At 42.2% G+C, this 23,317-nt stretch overlaps 1 protein-coding gene across 6 annotated transcripts in view; it reads right to left on the bottom strand.

Moving 5' to 3' along the window:
• Nucleotides 1-23,317, bottom strand: part of LOC132954932 (zinc finger MIZ domain-containing protein 1-like) — a 120,537-nt gene that overhangs the window by 8,188 nt on the left and 89,032 nt on the right. For 4 of the 6 annotated variants that reach the window (XM_061027454.1, XM_061027453.1, XM_061027452.1 and 1 more), the window contains 3 exons: nt 21,785-21,890; nt 10,918-10,953; nt 128-263 (listed from right to left, as the gene is read on the bottom strand). In XM_061027454.1, coding sequence (XP_060883437.1) covers nt 128-263; nt 10,918-10,953; nt 21,785-21,890 — 278 coding nt within the window. Of the gene's footprint in view, nt 1-127; nt 264-10,917; nt 10,954-15,395; nt 16,349-21,784; nt 21,891-23,317 lie in introns of those variants that run through there. The other 2 variants (XM_061027455.1, XM_061027456.1) reach the window with 2 other exon arrangements.

A 23,317-nucleotide genomic window follows, 5' to 3' on the forward strand; every position in this document is an offset into this window, starting at 1 on the left:
GATTGGCAAACTGTCAGCCATCGATCCATAAGGAACACAAGGCTGATGAAGGGCTTTCCCCAGAGCCTGTGGACGTGCTCCCCCACACACACCATAAGCTTAAAGTCACAGCGGTGCGAATACTGACCCGTGCGAGAGGCCGGGCTTCATGGAGCTCATTGGGGGCTGCATGGGCACTTTTCCTGGAGGCTCGTTTTGCCTGTTCTTCTGGTGACGGAGGAGGAGTAGGCGTCCCAGCTCCTCGCACCACGAGGACAGAAGAGCTGGAGAGGAAGCAGAAGAGGAGTGTGTCAGTGGTGTGGGGCTGCTGTGAGAAATGACTGCAGAGGTTAACAGCTCTGTACTGCAAGCGCTGCAGAAACCTTCAAGAACTAATTATGAGAGAAGAGGACGGCGGATGGAACAACAACTTAGGAATGGAGGCTTGTGAGCAAATCTGGACGTTAAAACTGAACATCAACGGCCTGACTGAGGAAGTGCAAAATGATCTTCTGACAACCTCAAATGCCTTGACCTCATGTTGAACATATATAGATTAAGACAAATTTAAACTACACAGAAGTATTTTTAACTATTAAAACATTTGGAAAACTTCTCTTTAATCTTCTTCTGAGTTAGCGTTTTGTTTACGCTCAGGTTTATGACATTCATTTCAGAGGCTAAATATATATTAGATCTTTGCATGTAGCAGGACACAAAAACAACGCCCCTTCAATGTTTGCCAAACAACCCCCTGAAATGACTTGGTGTGCAATCTATGGGAAAATGAATGGAGTAAACAGTGAATTGAAAAATGAAACCTGACATGATGTTGAATCGAGGACATAGAAGAGGGTGAATAAAGTGACTAATAGAGCAAAAAACACATTTGCTTGTTTGTGTTCAGGCCGCTTTTATCTACTGTTTAATTCAAGTTAGACGCTCAGATGAAATTCGATATTTTTTGTAAATTCAATTGTGGATTTCGTTCATATCTACTGACAGGCTCTTGACTGGTTGAGTATTATAAAGTAAAGATATATCTGTTAGGGTCTTTTTTTCATGTATAAAATAAATCATTTTTGCACTATATATTCAAAATCAAAAAATGAACCAAACATTTGAATACAGCAAAAAATGTTTTACAGATGTTTTTTTCCTATATGTTTAATGCATATTTAAATTGTTGATTTACAGCTCATACAAATAGAGATATAAGCCCTACAATTAGATTTGAGGAGTTTTTAAGGACTTATTAATTAAAAAAACACTAAATAAAAAAAACAAACAAAAGGCACCATTACGCTGCATGACCAGCATCCACCCAGCATGTCACTGCAGCTCATGGCCACTAGGGTTCACTCTGGGCCTGCAGATCAAACTGCAGCCCTTCCTTTATCTCCAGCCTCCTAGCTACCTTTCGGTTAGGTAGCTACCACAGAGAGCGTTTGATCGAATCATATGCTTTTCATCTGCAGTGCATGTTTTTGTGCTGTGCCAACTACAAAAGACTCACTTTTCCTTTTTCCCCTCAATCCTTCTCCCCTCTCTCTCGCTCTGCGTCAGACGAGAAAGGGAATGTGGATTCAATCAAGGAGCAGGGCAGCCACCTCCTCCTTATGATTCACAGCACTTCTAGGGCTGAGTGACTGAGGAGCGAGGAGCGAGAGGGGATGGGGGTGTGTGTGTGTGTGTGTGTGAAACAGAGTGCTCGGTGACTCCAGCTGCGGTTTTGCGCAAAAAAAAGCCACGTCAATATGACAGCAGTCAGTGCAGGCAGATCCACCCTGCTGCCACATGCAAGGATGGGCCGAGAGAGAACGAGGAAGAGTGAGAAATAGAGAGAGAGAGAGAGAGAGAGCGATAAAAAAAAAAAAAAAAAAGGCTAAGTGAGTCAGTAAGAGAGGAGACATCAGGCTAATGGGGCTGATGGGAAGGAGGAACAAACAAAAGCTTCTGATCACTAACATAGCAACCCAGAGATTTGACCACACATGACCGCCTGCAAACAGACGAGCAAGTGAGGACGGATGCCACTTTAGCTCACATTTGCACAATAACACAGGGGCAAAAATAAATAGGACACAAGATGAAAGAGGATTTTAGCATCCACACACAAACACACACCTTCCCTCCACTCAGAGAGCATCACACCCCAAACGGCACCTCCTCTCCTCTCCTCTCCTCTCTCCTTTCATTTGAACACTGAGCACACCAGCCTCGCTCTGTGTAAAGATGAGGGCTGGAATACAAAAGACATGTACAGATGGTGCCAGCAGTCTCCCTCCTGCCTCACCCTCCCTCCCTCCCTCCCACCCACTCCTTTAAAAAGCAGCACGGGGCTCAGGCGCAGAGGCAGCTGGGTTTTTTTTTTTTTTTCTTCTTCTCCTCCTTCCAACCCCGCTCATGCTCCCTCTCTCTTTTTCTCCCCCCCCCCCCCCTCCTCCTGTTCTTGGCAAGGCAGGTGCCAGGAGACAGGCTGTGCCGCTCCTCAAGAGCATTGATCTGACTTTGCTGTGCTTTGGTTGACGGATAAGGCCTCTCAGGTGCTTTCACCCCCCCCCCCCCTCCTCTTTAAACAACACACCAGCAGGTAGATGCACAGATTTGTAGTTTGGTTTTAATCAAATACGACCTGCTTTAAGTGCGGCTAATAGGTTTACGAGTCTCACATCCATGTTAGAACCTCCCGCAGTGTTTTTAGCAGCACCCTCCCTCCACTTAGACCCCCTTCTGATGGAGTGAGTTTTCAATTCAAGGGGGCCTGGCAACCAGCCAGCATGTTACAGCTCAATTAGGTCCCATTATTCTCCTCCAACAAGGGGTAACTTGCACTTCTAGCATGTTGATAAACATGTCTCCGCAATTTATCCCCTAACAGTGTCACGGCGACTGTCTGGCAGTAAAGGGAACGTATCCTGGTTTCATGCGGAGGACGGCATCGACAGCCGCGGGGACAACAACAACAACAACAAACTGGCGACGCAGCCAGGCAGAGGAATGACAATCCAATATGAGAGGAAAGAGAGCGATAGGAACAGAGGGGAGGACCTGCGCTACCACTTAAGAGAGGAATTATCCAACCCCGCCATTAGATAAAGAGCTTATCACTGCACAAAATGACCACCTCCGCTGAGCACCGTCCTGTTAAAGGAGAGACACACTGTCATTGACTCAGGGGATAAACTTCAGGTTTCAAATGACAGGAGGAAGAGCCAACATGTGACTCCTCTCCTCTCAGCCTCTAGAACAGTTGTTCCAATACTGATGCTGGTCATGAGCATCAGAATACCAATACTGGGATTAGTACTGGTATTGATATGAATACAGATACTTGCATTGTTTGCCACTTAATGGGTGTATAGTCTATTCTGTACTTACTGGTGAACAGATGTAAAGACATTGTTTTTTTATTCTATCCAATCTCATTTCATTTGTAGTCATACGCACGTTCTTTTTCTTTTTACTGATGCAGCACTTGAACGTCCTCTCTGGGGATCAATTAAGGATTATCTTATTTTATCTCACTTTATATCGTAATACCAACACTGATATCAGTTTGGGAAATCTCGATCTGGTAATGTTACTCATAGAAATACTGGATACTTGTATCAGTACAAGAAGACAAATATTGGTCTCAGTACTAAAACAGTTACTATTGTTGGTTTTATTGTAGATACTGGTATCAATACCTTACTGCCAATACTTGACTCAGAAGTAATAAAGATCCAAGTACCAGTATAAGAATACCAATACTTGTATCAGTCCTAACACAGATAACAGTGACCGTATCAGAATAACAATCACAGCACTGGTATCAGTACAGATATAAATATTGGTATCAGTTCTGAAATACCAATAATGATATCTGTAACACCGTCTAATACTGCCTACAATGCAATCCCAGGTATAGGCAATTATGCCAGCCAAAGCTTTGATACAATACAATAACTTATTATGTCCCCCCCCCCCCCCCCCCCCCCCCGCATCAGTTTCAGGAAGGATAAATTGCTGTGGTGAAATCCCTCGTCTCTTCCTCCTTCTTCATCCCAACATCTCTCAGGACATTGTGGATAATGAACACAAAAAGGATTACTGTTTTTCCTCTCCTCTCCTCCCACAGACGGCCCTTCAATAGACTCATCTGTTTCCCTCCCCGAGAAGAGCCAAAAAAACCAGTGAGAAGTGTCTTTGCTGTAGCTTTTCAAAATCACAACAACTGTTCTGGAGTGAATCAATCTGCCGTTTGGTGCTACAGATCGTCTTTTTTTTTTTTTTTTTTTTGCTCTGTTTACATTGTGTCTCCCTGGCGGCTAGGGGTCTCTGTCTTCCATAAGGAGAGGAGCCGATTCCTGTTTGCCTTGTAGAGAGTCCCAGGGGCACCGGCTGAGTCTGAGCCGTATTGATATTCTGGTGCTCAGCTGCGCAGCCTGATGGTCAGCCATGGCGAAGGGCGGTAAACGCATCTGCTGGGACGAGATGGGTGGTTCAGTAGACGAGCCCGCAGCTTCCAGCTTCACTCTCTGTCATAAAGCCCGAGGGAGGCATGACAAATGACGGGCACCGCATCCCTGACAGTTGTTCAATGCTCTTTCCAATGGTAATGCTTCCCCCACCCCACCTTTCACCGCACATACAGGCAGGAGGCAGAGAGATAAACTGTGCTGATTAAATGCCTTCATTCTGTCCCTTTTTGCCAAAACAAAAACAAACAGCCTCTTGATTAAAGAGTGAGCTAGCACAACAGCAAACCACAAAAATAACTTTCTCTCTCACTTGTAGAGGCAAATTTGGTTTCTGTCCCTACCTCAATACAAAAGGAAGACATTCAAATTGTATAGGTTTAATTAGTTTTCAAAAGGGCTTTCCATAAGTATGATGCACCTTGACTTATTTGCATAGCAACTTCATGTCCTTCACACTGCATTTCTCATACAACATGTTTTTACCTCAAACACTATGATTGTTCTGTTTCATTCGCCAAATGGAGGCAGGGATTTTAGAAAGTCAATACAACAGGAAGCAAATTGAAAACAAGGTACAGCGTTACTCACATTTCTGGATAAGCCATCACAACAAACCTGCAGCTCAAAATGTTCCAAGCCAGACTTTCTAAATGTCACTGATATGAGACAAAGTAAGAATATTTACACATCTGGGGGACTTTAGACTTATTACAATACGTCTGTCTACAAGGGGTGAATATTGGAACCATTTTGGTGGTACAACACTGTGCTCTTTTTCACTTAATATTTAACTAATACCTATGTTCTAACATCTTTGGTCTAAGTTTCAGATCTTACATTGGAGTGGAAGCCTCCAATAACCAAAGATCAATTGAAACACTGCCATCTAGTGGTTGTCGGTATACACACAACAGAAATATAAATCGCTACAATAAATCTCTGCATGAAAACCATGGATTAAAACTTGACATGTAATTTTTAGGACTCAAAACACAATTGCAAAATACAATGTAGTGATACTTCTATCAGCATTTTGTCACAGCCCTATTGTATACTGCTCAGATATAAACAAACATATGTCTTAATGAAGCTGATACGGAAGTGCAAAACACTGCGATTCCTCAGGTGTCCACTTGGGGCAGGCTGCAAAACCCCAGGAAGACCCTTTAACACCATATGAAAATGCCCATTTTCATAGCATGAAATAAACACCTTTACAGCCTGGTATAAAGAATGCTTTTCTTATGCTCTTAATAGTTAATTTCTTTACTGGTTCACACTGTACTGGGGTTGATTTTTTAAATAAATCATCTGTATTGACTATATTAAAGCATCATTAGGGGCATGGCTGATCTCGATGACAGGTGGGTGTGTTGTAGGTCTTTGCCAGGAGGCCTAAGACCCGCCTCAGCTCCACCTCTTTGCCTGTTGTTAGGTTGTCCAAAAGTTAGTTCGAGACAACATTTCCAATATGTCGATTGCCGTCGCTTGGCTTCAAAACTTTTCCTCATAAACCAATAGGTGACATCACTTAGACCACATCCATGTTTAATACAGTCTTTGGTAAAAACTCCTATGAATGAATCAGTCTTCACTAAAGAACAGCTCCTGTAAAACTGCTGAAGAACGTGATGTAGATTATTCTAAGGAAGGGGGTGGTGCTGTCGGAAAAATATCTCCAATACTTCATTTCTTTCCCACTAAACCCTATTATAATGTTGAAGGTGGAAATAAAAAAAGCTTGGGTGAGCTGTCCCTTTAAATCAAACAAACAGTAAATGCACCCGGTGAAGAATAGTGACAAGGTAGTACTGTACAAACAACCTGTAGAACAAGATTACCCTAAAAACACGACATGAATGGCTCCGATTTAAAAGGTCACTCCTGCACTTGCTGCCTGCTCCAAAACACTTCCCTCCGTTCGTCTTTTTATCCCATGCCTCCCTCCGGCTTTCCCTCCGTTTACTGGCAAGAGGACTGTAGAGGAGACAGTATAGGTAAGGGAGATGCCAAGAGCTCTTATGATCCTCGTCCCTCCCTCCCCTCCCTCTCTGCCCGGTATCTAATAGACACCTGCTCCCTTGTCAACCCTGGACTCCCCCACCTGGCATCGACCCACATGGCTCGGCCACTATAATGCCCCAACAAACACACACAAACACATCCAGTCATCCCATAATCAGCAGTCATCCTCAGTTATACCAACGCTTTCTGTAAAAAAAAAGAGAAGAAGTTCAATTTCTTGCTATAAACCTGTCGGAAAAAAGATTCACAGCCCCCAGACGGCTTGTTTGAAGACTTTTAGCCAGAAGGGTTGAAAGGAGAACAAAGACCATGAGCAAACTAACAAGAACAGCTTTAGTGGGGCTGCACTCTTCAGTTTCTGAGGGGGCTCTATTCACATTCTCCCCTCCCTCTCCCCTCTCTCCCACTCTCTTTGGCCAGAAAGGTTTTGAATGGACACAAGCCTCCTGCAGGCCAAAGTCAATTAAAATAAGAGAGAGTCTAGGGAGCCCTAGTATCCCTGGTAACTGAAAGCACCTAAAAGGCCATGCAAAACAGCCATGTTTAGTTGTGGCCAAAGAATCCCTTCTTAGAACGGTACACAACCGAGATTTACCTCATTATATGGAAAACAATTGTGTGAAAAACTTGTTAGCAGGACATTGCTCAGCTGAAATATCCCGCAAAAAAAAATAGAGACTAGGTCGTAAATCATCTCCCTCTCTGCCTCGCCTGGCAGCAATCAAACTGCTCTTTGTCTGTTCACAGATGCCTCAAATTGTCCATGAATGCCAATTTGATAATGAAATTGAAGTGACTCGTCAATCATTCAGTCTTTTAAGCGAGCGGGGATAACAGGTCCCCAACCTGTCGGGACATGACGGACAAGAAATGTGCAACTAGTTCATCCACGGACGGATAATTAACACATGGCTCACATCTTAGCTCTCCGGTCACCCTCAACACTTCTGCCCAAGAGCTGACGCGCTAACAGGCTGTTGTAAAACTAAGTCTGTAAACCCGACTTCATTAGCTCCAGACTTTAAAGTTGCCTGAGTCATTCGGCGACATATATCAGGGTGAGTGATGTTTTCAGAAAGCTGATGAAGTGGGAAGGATGTGTGAAGTGGGAACACGTGAATGTCATGGCTGCCATGTGGCGTCAAAATGTGACATATTTCCCCTGAGGTTCCTTATACGTATGCAGCTTAGAAGCTATATTTCATTAAGAGAAAATGAGCTGAGAAAAAAAAAAAAAGATTACAGTGAGAGTGAGTGAGCGTGTTAAGCAGAGGAGAAGGGAAAAGTTGCATATTAAGGATTAAAAGCGCAAACAGTTATAAAACAGCTCGTCTATCTAGGCCAGACAGCAGCCTCCTGTCTGCACCTCATCTTTGTCTGCTGCTTTTCTCTCCCCTCTCTTACATTATTTCCTCTCTCTGGAAAGTCGGGAACGTTGGAGTCTTGTCAATGAGTACTTAGGCCCGTTGCCTCATGGGGAGCCAGACTTGCTGGCTAGGTTTTATGGCCCATTTCAGAGTTGCTCCAGCTTAAATACAGCCTCCTGCTGGCCACATGGCCGCAATGTCGTGCCATGTCCATCCGGCAAAGAGGAGAAGGGGGGGGGGGGGGGGGGGGGCACTTGGCTTTGTGCCAAAAAGGTTTTACTGAGGCCACAAGCATATGTGGCCATGTGGAGGCAAGCGGCGCGAGGAGAAAAAGAAAAAAGGCTGCGGATTTGGTGTTTCTGAGTTGTTGTTCCGACATCCTGCACTCTTTGTTGCTAAATCAAAAACCACTAAAGACAGCACGAGTGACAGATTGAAAAGCTGTCCCTTATTCCTCTTAAATTCCCACGTCTTCTGTCGTAATAACTTCAGGATTAAAAATATTCCGCTAGAAACCTCTTCGTGGTGCAAGTTCCTTTCTATAAACACCGAAAATTGCAGGATTTCTGAACAACAATAAACCCGTCAACGATAAGACATTCATCCGCAAATAAAACCAGTGTTAGCAGATCCCAGATGAAGATTTAGACTGTATATCTTTAACAAAACCCTCTTGGCACTGACTAAATACCCCACAAGAACCAGGTACAATACACACCACAACCACACGATGATTTATGCAGATCTCAGCACTCCGACTGACATTTCTTGGTCATGGTAACACAGGAACCAAACCTTTGCCAATAAGCAGGCCAGTGTTTAAAAAGATTATCTCTCCTGGCACATGCAACAAATCTCTTCATTAAAAACAGGGCACGTCTGTAAAGCATGGGTGTAAAAAAAAAATCTATAGAATCTCAACCCCCTGGTGTGAATTAATTCCTTATGCATTAAAGCCAAACATCCCCCCCCCAAACCAACATTTAAATCGTCAATCTGTCACTGTACGACACTCGCGGCTACATTAAGCAGATTTGAGTAAAACTCCTCCCAAACCTAAATCTGTATGTGTTCAATCAAGAGCCCAAATCTGGTAACAGTATGTCAAAATGTGAGGTCAAGTTTGGGTGCTTCCATAGAGAGTATGTTAGCAACTATTGACCTCTTTAGGCAACAATTACTTACAATAACGTTGATTTATTATATGAAAAAGAACTTGCATGATCTACAAGCCACTTTGAGTTCTGTGAGTGTACTTAGCTGATCTTATTTTTGGTAGTTTTTTACTTCATAAGAAGAAAATGTAGCTGGTAGTGTAGCCTGAATTAAAGAAAAGTTAGGTCTCTGTAGCCACAGATTCATAATGTAACTTTGACATTACTTGACGCAGACACTATGGTCATGCTGGATGTGTTATCCTTTTGTCTTCATTGTTATTATTGTTGCTTTAAATTGAAAATGTCAAAAAAAAAACCTCTTCATGTTTGACAACTTTTTTTTTAAGTTTTATCAAAGATAATTTTCATAATATTGACTGATTTTCAACTTAAATTTCAAGAGTTTGCCCAAGAATTTGCTAAACTAATTCAGCACAGCATGCTTTTGAAAATGTGTGATCCATTTAAAGCATATATGATCTGTATTTATGGAGTTAGACACTTTTGACCCGTAAAACTCCTAACACTGATTGTATAACCTGAGAAAACTAAGGCTCCTGAATCTCTGCCCTCTGCACAGTGAGTCCGGCTGCTCCAGCGCAGAGTGTGTTTTTCACACTACACTCCTGCAACCAGATAATCAGCTGAGCAGACCTGCAAAGAAGCAGCTTACAGGAGCCAGACAGTTTCCCTGTGCAACAGGCTGCTATTAACCACGGCCCAGCCTTAAGCCCTCGTCTACAATGATACTAATTAGCCACGGAGCAGATGTGCCCAGACTCGTGCCCACCTCAGGGTGCTGGGCATGGGCTGGTGGTGTCACGGCGGCATACGCTGGTGGCTGATTCACCTGCGACCTTCTCACAGTGGGCCTGGGATCAGAGTCTCTCTTTAGTGGTACAGTATAGGCGTAGACTCTGGAGGAGCCGGGGTCAGGTCGCGGCACCCCTCAGGGCTCATTAGAGACATCCATATGTGCAACAGGGCAGGGTTTCATTTAAGACTGCCTCATGATAAAAACAGGCAGGACAGAGAGGGAAACAATAGAACTACAAACCGCATCTTTTCAAACAAGATGACCGGACAGTTTATATGACCCTGTTACAAACAATAGTAATTAAATCAAGCCTTCATATGTTTATTTGAAATGAAATCGAGAATGTATGTGATTTTTTTTTCATGGCTCAGAATGAATTTTTCACTGCTGGTGTCTATGTGTTTCTGATCCTATTTTATTTATTCTTAATATAGAATTTAATGCGTTATTTGTCTTCATAGAAAAAACACTAATAGCAGAAATTTTTATTTTTTTAAATTCTGTTTCGCATTTTTTTTAAATTTTTTTAATCTCTGCCACATTTTGGTTGTTGCATTTTAAAATGATTTCTTAAAGCTATTTGATACTGAAACGATGCATCTCACACTCTTGGACACTCAATTAACAAATAATACAATCTTGAGCAATTTCATATCTTGTTATTTTGCAATTGTTTATACAACTCTGCTAAACGTGTTTATTTTGTGTTGTCTCCCGTGTGCTGTGTACTTTCACAACCTCCTTTATTTCTGAAGAAGAGAATACGGTTTGAGGGACTGACAGTAAACGAAGCATAAACGTAGATTTTTAATAGCCTCAATGAATGACAAGGTTGAACTATGGCGCAGGCAAAATGATAAAAAAAAAACTATGTGTGACATGCTTCATACGGTAAAAAACTCCGACAGACAACACAGACAGCAGCCACACAGCTTCCTCTAAATGACCAACCAAAGAAGCAGATCTGATGTCATTCCATGTTCAGTATGGGGACACAGTCCGATGTGAGGACTTAAATGTAAGCGCTGAGATGAGGATGATTGAAGTGATTCAGCCAATGACAGTATGAGTCTCCTGAGCAGCACTTAAAACACACAGTCAAGTACCTGAGTCAGACTGACACCTCCTGCAGCAGCTGGTTTCTGTAGGGTTCAAATTTTACATTTTACTGGACTTTACACACATTTCTAAAGACTTTCAGGAAATGACAGACATGTGTTGGAAAGATTCTCCCTTACCCTTATCAAGTATGAGGAGATGGATGAGAAATCAGGTAATAACTCACAAACTGTCTAAAAACCTACTCACAGGGGCAGAGAAGGGTTGAACACAACTCTACTATAAATAATCAAAACTGAGGATATGATAGAACTGCATGTTAAACACATGAAATAACGGTGTCATGGTACAGTATGATGATCACAAACAGTTCAGATAGTTAAAGGATTGTTGATTTGTAGTAAGGAAATCAATTGCAGGTATTTCTGGCTGCCATATGGCACAATATTCTCTACATAGGAACACTTTACAGACTTCACAGAGGTGTTATATGTGTACTCAGTTTTGTTCTTGTTCTACATGTCAAAGGTTTAAACGCTCTAAAACAGGGTCAGTATGTAAAAACTACCAACCTAGAATTTGAAGCCAACTGAAACACTTGAAATACTTGCTCTTGAATTTTCAGACATTGTCTTAAAACATCGGTTTGTTAAGAGTGGAAGAACTGATTTTTAACCAATAAAACTCCCCTTTTAAACATCCAGCTCCCTACTTTCTTTGGACATCTTAACTGGCAAGGTTTCCTCTTCCAATCTCTTATAATGTTGTTGAAAACACGACCCAATACAGAAGGGTAACCCCTCCGACAACATGACAGTCTTGCTACAAAAATGCATCGAAAACTTAGTGGTTAGATACATCTTATCACTATAGTATATCTGTGTATCAAAGAGCCAGCACTACCTTTTCTTACTGTGTGTCTTAAATCAATGTGAAGCCCTTCATCTTAACAATAAACAGTTGTTTTAATGGTTCCATTATTGACAGTGATGGGTAAGTAGGTTTCACTAAAGTTGTTCCCGGTAAGAATGATCTTTTAAAGCATCCAGGGTTTTTTTGATTTTATGTTTGAAGAAATTAGAAGAATATATTAAGAGTCCTACAATACATTTATAAACTTTCATCACTGTCTATGCCTCAGTTTTCCAGTTTCTCTCTCTTCATCAGTTAAAGGAGCAGACCTCCCCTCGTGTGTCACTTCTTTCCGACTTTGTTCATAACACATTTAAAGGATTATTTACAGGAATTTACTTTCTTTCCGGGAGATCAAGTAATCGCTTTCCACGGCTCTGCACTCTAATACCTGATCTACAGCTGACGAATACAAAAAAGGCCAACTGTTCGATTATTTCTCACCTGTTAGATCATCAATTAAGATCAAATGAGAGGAGCCTGCTTTTGTTTTGTCCTAAGATTTCAAGACCATGTGGATAACGGATTAGTAGAATCATAGCAACCAGCTTTATTCATGACTTTAATTCATAGAAACACCCCCCCCCCCCCCCCAACTAAAAAAGTAGTTTGCACTGGGTTTCTACACTTCTGATAGACCTAAATATTTATCCACAGTCCCTAACACTTATTAGCTAGTATGATAATGGTTCTTCCTTCTTCAGATCAGCTTGAACAGAACTTTAATGAGAGTGCTTGTTGTGGCCGCTAAAATGTGTCAATATTTGAAGCTAGAATAAATATTAAATTTAAACTACCCACATCAAAGACTCTCTATTATTATACGCACAATTTAATATCTAAACCTTTGGAGGATTCAATATCAAAGGTTATCAAACTCCTACTCTGTGTTTGATTGGATGATTAAAAGTTGTTGACAATCATTTTACAATATTTACTTCTACCTTGATGTCCGTATAAAAAGCAATCTGAACGTTCGGCGAGTAAACAAAGCTCATCAACTGCTGATTGATGTCTTCCATTGCTGATGTTTTCTTTTGGGACATTAAACTTTAAAGAGAAAAGGTCATGGCAATTTCACAACTCGAAACAAAAAATCCACTTATGTACAAAGAACAGGGGACTCATTGAAGCAGACAAAACAACAGTAATGAAGAGTTGGAAGTGTGTTTTTAGTACAGCACTGTACAGTAAGCCAGACATCGCTTTACAAACAGCCCCGGTTGCAAAACCTCTCTTGTCTTAGCATGTTGGGAGCTGTTCCACAGACACATTTTAGGAGAATCTGAATAATTGCCCAGACCAGGACTTCACTGCAGAGCTCAACAAAGCCCCTCTTAGTGAAGAGAAAGAAAGGAGAAGGAATAAAGAAACTAACATGCCAGAATAATCCTCACGAGGTCAGTGTGAGAGAGAAAAAAAAGAAACACCAGCAGACTTTCTCTTTCAAAGTAAAAGATGTTAATTAAAGGAACACTCCACCTAAAATGTATCTTGTGCTTGGAAGGTGGCTTTGAAAAGTTTGTAGCATGCTCCTTTGTAACTTGATGTTTGAGTTTAATGGTGACTTACAGTTCAAACAGCAAAAAAAGATTTAATGAATGAAGCTAATCAAAAGCAGGGAAATCCAATTTTTTGTAAGTAAAGTCTTAAACAGCAGTTCTCAAACTTCTTTCACTACTTTACTCCTGATGTGTCTTTCTTTCATGCAACTTTTGGCTAATTTCTAACTGCTAGAAAAGCTCAAAAACTGTTGAGAAGTACTCGAATTAAAGCCGATTCTACCTGTTACTGACATGTTTGTGTAGGTTCAATGCAGGGGCGGTTTCACTGGGCTGGACTGGGGCCCCCCCTTGAAATCTCATTGGCCACCCCATATCCCACCCCAAAAATCCAAATCTAAGATTAGCTATTTGCCTAATCAGAGGCCGGACATGAGTACAAATCAACTTCTCTGGCTGACTTCAAGAGGCTAATGGTAGCACTTTCAGTTTTAAATAAATACTTTGCTCTTTCTAAAAAAACATTTCCAAGTTGTGCACTCTGTCTAACTTGAAAAGGACTTACTTTTCAATAAATGTGTTGTTGCTAGTTAGACATCGTACAAGTAATTAAACATATGTAATTTAATTGTTAAGTGCAAGAGCCATGACTTAATGTTTTTTTCCTTGAGAGGTGACAGGTTTATAAGCATCACATCATAATTGTCTTCATTCTAAACCTGTTGCTGCACTTTCAATACCTCAGTGCACCAGACCTTAATGGACCACGAGACACGCTGAATAAAGGACCTTAAAATGACTACATGGGATCTGTGCAAGTGCTCTGCAGTGAGCTCGGCTGGTTGTTCCGTGTGGCAACCAGGGGAGTGGGTGTGATAAACTGCCAAGAGTCTCGCGGAAAAACGCCGCCTCAAGTAGGTCAACCCGACTCAGAGAGATAATCAAGGCCATTTTGACCCCTTCTGTGTGAGCTGTAAGTGGGTCAAATGCGGCAGTCAGCTGTTGCAACTCTATCACGCGGGGTGCTGCGAGGCACTTGTCATACTGTCAAACCCCATTCCGTTAGTTTAAGACGTGGCAGGGTGCCCGTCTGCACCCACCAATGCAGGAAATAACCCTCTTTGTGCCCCCCTTAGGGTGAAGTAACACAAAGTTCCTCTCAGCAGCAGCAGCAGCAGCAGCTCCACCTTCACTCTTGTCACTTAATACACACCCCTGCAAACACGTCCCTCTTTAACCGCTGTCTCCTCCTTTTGACAGCTCGCAGCAGCAAAGACTCCCCCTTCACTCACCCCCCCGCCCCCCCCTCCATGTCTAAAATGCCACCCGCATTTCAACCACACTAACTCCAGCAATGCCCCTGCTTATTTCTCACTCTTCAGCGCACAGAAAAAAGGGGGACTCATGTGTCTAGAAACACTTCTGAGCACAAATGTGCAACAGCAGAACAAAGGCGATACAGGGCAGCCTTAATCTCTGCACTACTGAAGCCAGCAGCTATTTTAAAGCTTTTCTCTTGTGTCTCTCTTTCTTTCTCTATCCCTCCCACCTTCCTCTCTAACATTCTTCCTCTCTACCTCCCTCCCTCCCTCCTCTCCTCTCCTCTTCCCCTTTGGTGTCTGAGGGCAGCAGCTCCTCTCTGTTTTCCTCTCCTTTTCTCCCTGCATGTCCAGTGACTGACTGCACAATACACATCAATTATTCATGGCTGCTCTCTCTGTTTCGCAGGCAAAAACCAATCACAGATGGAGTCATTGCTAATGGGCTCCTGCTGTACTTTGCCACCGGCTTCTTTGCACTCAAGCAACAAATACCCTAGAGACAATGAGAGGGGAAAAAGGAGGGGTAAATTAAAAAAAAAAGAGGGGGGGAAACTTCATACAGAAACACGAAGAGGAGAAGAGGAGGACACAGTGGTTAGAGCAGAAGAAAGGTACGTATCAGCGGGAATAATTCAGCAAAATTTGGAGCCGGCTTCTGCAGCTTAAAGGGTTAAAGACAGAGAGGGAGAGGAGGGAAGAGAGGTGGGAGACAGGGGAAGGGGAGGGAGATGGGGGACAGGAAGAGAGAGAGAGAGAGGGAGAGAGGGAGAGAAATGCTTATCTCCTCACCTCGGATGTATGCAGCAGTTATTGATGTATCTTCTTTTTCTGTCTAGTGATCCATTGCTTGCTCTCCCAATACACACATCACACAGAAGCAGCCACAGCCACTTCGCCAGAAGGGAGACAGGGAGGGGAGGAGGAAGGGAGGGGGGAGGAGGGAGGGGAGGGGAGGGGAGGGGAGGAGAGGAGAAGAGAGGAAAAAAATGCAGGCAGCTCACATTTCAAACCTGCAAAAGGGGGGCGGTGCCTAATGTGCTAGACAGCCTGTATCTTGGCCCAGGTCCAGAGCGACGAGTAAAAAAAAAAAAAAAAAAAAAAAAAATCAATTGATTTAAAGGAACATTTGTTACGAGGGAGATGATCCGCAAGTTGCGCCGAAAAAGTGGGCGATAGAGATGGGTCAGGTGGCTGATTTAAGCAATGATTCTAGCCCCCAAATCTTGTCTTTGCATACAGTCGACTTAATCCATCAAACTAGTCATTGTAATTAAGGGGAATGGAGGAGGAGGAGGAGGAGGAAGAGGAGGAGGCTGGGTATTGTGGCTTCCTAATGCGCAGAGGGTTGGGATACCAGAGGGAGGGGCAAATTAGAGCACAGTTGTCTGTCAGCACACATGAGCCCGGGTAAGCTTTTGGATAAATAATTACACCCTTATAAAACATGTAAACTGTGGCCACCTGACGCGGAGAATCTAATGTCATCTGCAAACAAGAATACTCACACTGCAGGAGCTAGGCTACTTGTGGTGTCAAATGAACGCACCTGATGTGTCGCTAAAACACAAAAAAAATGAATTAGTTTGCAAAAAGACACGGGGAAAGTTCAGCTTTAAATTGAGTCCTTCAACTACTTTATCACAAATAAGAATATGGATTCACACCTGGGGTTTTGTCAAAATATATTAAGTTCTTTTACAGTTTTTGACTGAAATCAATAAGCAATTGTTTCCATTAACTTTAATAAACTTGGAAAAGTAGTACCGGATGCTTTATCAACATTTTCATGCTTCCATCGGGGAGGGGGGATGTTGCTGAAGTACTTTTTGAAACTTTCTGGAAAATGTCAAATATATAAGACTCTTTTGCGATTCAACTTGAAGTTCTACCTACATAGGAGTAACAAAAATACAATATTTAACCGCTCTATTCCAAAGGATAAAAATATTATATTCATTCTTATTAAGAACGAAAATGCCATGTCACGTCATGAACTGTTACGCAAACATTTGATTATTTCATTTGGAATAACAAGACTCTAAGGAGTGGCCGAAGACGCGACCTCCTACCGCCACACACACAATGAAGTGCGACAGGGACACAGAGGAGAGGACGGACAGACGAGCTCTTATCACAGGTCTTTCCTGTCTGTGTTTGCTCTCCTGGTATTTACTATCAGCTAAGTGCACGGCAGGTGACTTACAGCCCTGCACCCCCGCTGCAAGTTGACACATCAATCATGGCCGGGTGGAAGACTTCACATGCAGTTACTACACAATCAACAGTGGACACGGTGTTGATATATAGCTCATATAAATCTTTAACCATGTAAACTTCAAGACGCGTGCTCATGTTGTGCAGATGTGCAGACTTTTTCACATATGCAAACCTGGAAATGTGAAGGAAATTTAAGGCAGCCTGCGTTCTAACAACAACTCTTCCTGAATTCACATGGAGAATTCACTAAGGGGCTGGCAGGAAAAATTCTTGGTAAAGTCAGAGTGAATATATATTAGGAAAAGGAAAAGCCAAACGATACATTTAACACCGGTTGGAGATGAACAGACAGAAAGCACTCAAGAAGAGACATGACAGCCCTGCAGGCCTGTGTGTGTGTGTGTGTGTTTATCAGACATGCTGTACTGTGTGTCAGGAAGAGACCTTTCCACAGCTCAGCGACAACATGTCTGATCATCTCAGCTTTAGATCCACTTAACATGAAGACCTGGTTTAAACCTATATATGATCTTCACTGCAGACTACAGTTCTGAACGTCTACGTTGGAGGTGTTCTGTGAGGAACTGATGAGTTCAAACACTTACTTTAAAAGCTCTACTACACTCCAGAGTAACCTCCATCTTGACCTTCACTGTCACTTTTATTCATTGAGAATTCCCCGCAGTTTACAGAGGACTTTAATCATTCAATTAAAAAAAATATAGTTAGCTTTCAAAAGCCTTTGATTCAAACTTCCTCAACTGGATTGTTGGTTTCGTTTTAAATAGAATAAACAGTTCTCTGTCTGAATCAAAGTCCCCTCTTCAAATCCTTTGCCTTGAACTCCTTTACTTATTATAATTAATAACGTGTTACTATTTGTATTTTTAGTCCGTCCCAAATCCAACCACTAACTTTTGCACTTTTATTGAAATAGATAAAGTTGACAACACTTAGGTTACGTTGATGGTGGATTTTCAAGATGGCTTTTTAGATTATTTTTTACAGTTAAAGCAGTTTGTCACGCGATAATCTTAAGCAGCAAACAAACACAAAATCCCCGTCTACAATGGCTTCTGCTTCCTCATCCGAACACTAAAACCAAGACACCAAGACGAGGTCCCATCTGAGAAAGTCCAACAATCTGACTAAAGACTAAACGAGACCAAACACAAAATAAAAACTGTCGCTTAGAAGTTTTAACCCACCGACACTTCTGATGTCCACTACTAAAACCTGCAAACAGCCCCGCATGTGTAAAACAAGTGTAGAGACAAACTGAGTGAGAGTTGAAGCCCAACTAATTATCTGCTGAATGGCTGGTTTACCAGGCGATTGTTACACGAGAGAATGAATGGCTCGAGGGGCTGAAAAACTTTGCCTCCCCCCTCCTCCTCCTCCTCCTCCTCTCTTATAAGTTGGTGCCTCCTTTCACTGTTTCAAGCTGAGGAATTCCAAGAGGTTGCTGAGGCGAGAACCATTGGGAATGTGCCGCTCTGACCCTCTTGGAGGAACAAAAATTGTGAGTAAGCGTTTTGGCGAAACCATGCCGAACCACTGAAATCCTACATGAGGAGGGGGAGTGTGATGGGACACAGGGCTTACAGGGTTCGTAATGTACCCTATGATGAGAGAGGGGAGGCCCTGATGAGTTTATCCACTCACTCTACCCTGCTTTGATGTCGCCGCGGCTTTACGTGTGTGGCTGGCCCTGCGGTAAGACAGCCAGAGTAATCACAGATTAATAGAGCAGGGTAATCTCATTCACAAAGAGGTCACTATACTAGCAGACAGAACACCCCTCCCCCAGCTACACCCGAGCATTGTGAGCCGCTTGCAAAAAAGGCTAAAGGACTACAACTAGCCAAACCCCCTCTACATTTATTGAAGAGATCATCATTCATTTCAGGTCTGCTGAAAAGACATTTAAACTACAACAAACACAAAACACATTATCTAAACCTCTTAACTTTGCAGAAATTCAGACACATATTTTACTGATAAAATCTATAGGATGTGATAATGGAGGTTTTTTTTTTGCAATGGAAACCTAGATTTTGCTGCTGTCATTAAGATCAAAGTGTGTTACTTTGAGTTTTTCCCTTATAAGCACTTAAATTAACAAACTAACACCTTCAACTGTTGGAGGCAATTCATGATGAATCAATTCATCAAAGCTACGACCTCTTCCGGACCAAAGTTGACTGTGAACATCGATTTTCCCGCTGCTGAAGTCAGCTCCCCTCAGCACAATTTCCCTCTCAATTTTCTCCCATGTCCACGATCAGAGTTTAGATGACATAAGAGAAATGTAATATCGCTTGATGGCACAGTGAGTCAGAGCCAAGACAAGTTAGGCCTGGTTAAAACGGGACACCTAATCTGATTTACTTATTAGTGCTCACCCGCTGACCTAATGTCCTCTATGGCAAACAGCCCTGCTCGCAACCAGCAGAGATCTTACTCTCCGTCAATCCACACTTTGAACATGCTTTTTAATGGATTTTACAAAACACAAGATGTGACTTTAGAGAAAAAAACACTTGGCTTCCCTGGAAACATTTGTCATCTAAAGCCGAATGTTCCTGAATACATACGGCTGCATTCTCAGGACAGCTCACCCCCAACTTCAAGCGGAAAATGACATGCTGGCGGGAAAAACTCTGGTGGCATGTGGAAGTGTAAAATGTGTCAGTTTGTGTAAAATGTGTCTCTTTGCGTTCACACATGCAGCTCTCCCTGAACATTTCAGGATGTTTTGAGGGGTTTTGTTCATATGTGAAAGCTCCATAACAAAACTTGGCAAAGATTGGAGACTAAACAAAAGGTGGAACAGTTTTGAGGCCCTTTCCCCTATGTTGCTATACTATAACTGCTAATCAAAATGGCTTTAAATTGGTTAGTTTGTTATTGACCAACACAGGGCGAGGGGGGATATTACAGGGGATTAGGGTTAGGGTCATAAATTAAAAAAAACCCAAATAGTTTATTTGAATTTCAGGTTGTAACCATAAAGTGTATATACATATGGACAGTAAGCATCAGCCCCCTCCTGTTGAACAGGATGAAGCCAGAATCTCCCCATGCTGGCGCTGACATATTGTGAATTTGCAACCAGAGTCTGCCTAGTAGGATTTGGCTGAAAGAGCAGCAGTAGCAGACATCACACATCCGCTAACGAAAACAAACCCTCAGGTGGAGAGATTCTTGAAGCAGACACTTGTGGAAATTCAATGACTCTTGTCGCTCACGACAATGACGCTCACGTTTTCTCTCGCAGTGTCTGCTATACTGTACTCTGCTGATCTGGTGCACACGGCTCTGCAGGAGCCCAATTTGTCAACTGAGCTGTTAATCATGGCATTTTATACCGTTTTACAGCATCAATTCAATAATCAACAAGAGACGTGTGATGACTTTAGGCTTCACTCCCTGGCAGCTGTTGCTCCGTCCATCATAATATACAATCTATTGTTGTAACACTACTCTCAATTAATTTAGAATTCAGTTTATTCAATCTACTCTGTCACAGAAGCTTATCTACTGTCTACGATTTTTACTCCTCAAAGACTCGTCTGTCTTTGTTTTTGGATGACTGACCTGCTGCCGCCATCCCAGCCCAGTTATGTGACATATTCTCCCCTTTCCCCTGCTCTCTGCAACCCCCGCTGGAAATCAGGGGAACTGGGCTTTTTCCCATGAGGCCCTGTGGGAGTATCCTTTAAAAGCCAGAGAGGGCTTTCTCTCTCATCCTCCTCGACTGGGGCCTCAACTCGAAAGAGCTTTGCAGGAGAAAGCCTCCTCTTTGCTCTGCATAAGACTCTCTCACTTTCTATGGGTATCTCAGCTCAAAATATTCATGCATACACACAGGTAGATAATTGTCCATGAAATGCACTTTGGGACGCTGCCTGGACTGGAGTACATGCTTCCAAAAGACTTCTGTTGCAGGAAATTATTCAGACACAGAATCAATTGGCAATCTTATCTAAGCCCGTAAAGCAGGACCTGAGATTTGATTTAGCATTAAGTAGAATTAGAACATTTGGCGGAGGGACTTAATTGCAGGCGCAGAATGATTCCTCCTCCCATGGCTGACATAAGAGTGACACTGCATGATTTGAAGCCTCATATTACCCAAGATATAAAACCCACAGATGCCATAAATCAAAAAAAGAGGCAAACACGAGTGAAAATTCAAACAATATGTGGCTCTGGCTTAATGTCCAAGTCAACTTAAGCACACAGAAGCAATTGCACAACCCTGCTGTAACTAAAAACAGGTGGTACCCACAAATCAAAAAAACTGTAAAGAAGCATGAACTATTCCTGTTATCTGCAGAGCTGCTGACATGCCTATACATCTTCATTCCCGTCCAGCTTCAGCATGCTTTTTCGTCAGCTTGATAACAACATTTAGCAGTATACATATGTCCCAATAATCCATCACTTGCACCGCAATGACTCTTCTGTGTAAGGCATGAACTCGTCTCTGATACTGTAGTTTTTTTTGTGTGTGAGTGTGATGAATGGATTATGCTGCTGTACACACTTAGTCTAGAACATTTCAGAGAAGAAAGAACATCCATTCAGTCGTGGGTGTGACATTAAAGTCAAAGTTTATGTATTTAATGGAGTGTTATATTTAAAAGAAAGGTCGTTTTCTTTAACTAGTTATAGGGAACCAAGTTCTGAACAATGCAGAGAACTGTGAAATAATGTAAAATAATTAGTCTCTTTTGATCTCTGCAATAATAAAAAGACCAATTTAAAACTAATCCAACAAAATAGTTTTTTATAGGTTCTTTAATGGAGTACCAGGACCTTATAAAAGTGTGGTTTCAAACATGAGTGGATGTATCATGAAATGCTGCCAAAAGTGCACACAGACACTTTGAGCCCTGGACAGGCCGGCATGGCCAGATGGTCTGAGACGCTGGTTGAGAAAATTTGAGTCTTACCTGCTGATTTTGGAGTGAACTTGTCCCTGTTGGCAGCGCACACAGCCAGGAGCCGGTAGCCCAGGTCCAAGTCATAGCCCTGCTGCGCTGCTACACGGCTGACCACCTGAACACAACGACAGCGAGAGGCAATCGGTCAGGACGGTGATAGATAGTGTTATGGTCTGAGGTTTTACATGTAAAGGACACCCTTGAAGACTTTTTTTTTGAAAAGATAGGCAAGTTATTTTTTGAAAAACTTGTGGAAATGTCTGAAATCACATAAATGTTATTCCTTGGCTGCGTCAGCTACTGACATTAAAAAAAAAGGACAACATTTCAATGAATCCATTCTTCTTCTAATTAAACAGCTCATTTTATTATAAACTTTCCAAAAACCAATAGACTTTTCAGACAAAGTTTTTGGAAGGTTTATCAGTTCAAGTGTCATTATTATTCGCTTATTCTATTCCACTTGATCCAACCTTAAGTCCCAGAAAGAAGGTCATAAAAATGCCAACTCCATGATTGGTTCCCTAACAGAGGCAAGTGCAAAGGACCACGGTAAATAGAACAAAAAGTGCATAACTGTTTCAAGGCTACATCATCCTTAATTTTGCTATCATTGAAAAATCATTGACTCCAGAGGTCACTTAGCTGGATAACAATAATTAAAGCTCCTGTCAGGAACTTTCTGTTTGTGTCCATTTTGGCGCCATCTGTGGACAAAGTGATACATTTGATCTCTTTGCTGATCTTGTCCTGCGCATGAGTATTTGGGTACCGGTAAGCATTGTTTAAAAAAATAAAAATAAAATAAAAACCTACATTCCTTTGACTTTCAAATGAATCCCTCACTGAGAATCTCTGATGCAGGAAGAGGCTGCAGTCAGACACCTACCCCCCCTCCCCGCACCATTTCAGACATTAAAATTACTATCTAGAAACAGCGATCTTTATGTTTATGGTCTTGTTTGCATTTGTTTTGGTGACATCTTTATTAATTTCAGTCTGTTTCATAACCAGTTAAAAACTCCTCACAGGTTCTTTAAGGGATCATCCTTATATTTAAACTTGTCAGAAAGACTTCTTATAGATACATAAGAGGGAACTTCGGCAGCATCAAAGCCCCACTGCAAGTTTACCAGTTCCATATGAGTCAATGGACAGCAAGACGATTTCAAAATGTGGCCTCCAGTGCAGCAGTACCTACTGAGAGGAAACATTAAGAGACACATCCACATGCCACAGGAGGGGATGTAAATCAGCCTGATGTGGGACATGTTGCTTTGATTTACATTCACCATTATCAGCTCAAAGAGACCCGCTCAGGCCATTAAGACCTTTAGGACATACTGAAGCCTGTGAGGACCAACGCGCCTCACTAGAAACAGATTCTTATCCATGCCTGGGTTTTTCAGGGCTGCGGTCCTGCTGTCAGACTCAGAAGTTCAAGACAGGCCCGAGGGTAGTACAGCTGAATGCAGCTTCCTGCACCATGTCATTATCTCCTGTAAGTATAGTCCTGACCTGACACCAAAACAGAGTATGTAT

This window comes from Labrus mixtus, chromosome 21, assembly GCF_963584025.1.
Source record: "Labrus mixtus chromosome 21, fLabMix1.1, whole genome shotgun sequence".
Lineage (NCBI taxonomy): Eukaryota > Metazoa > Chordata > Actinopteri > Labriformes > Labridae > Labrus > Labrus mixtus.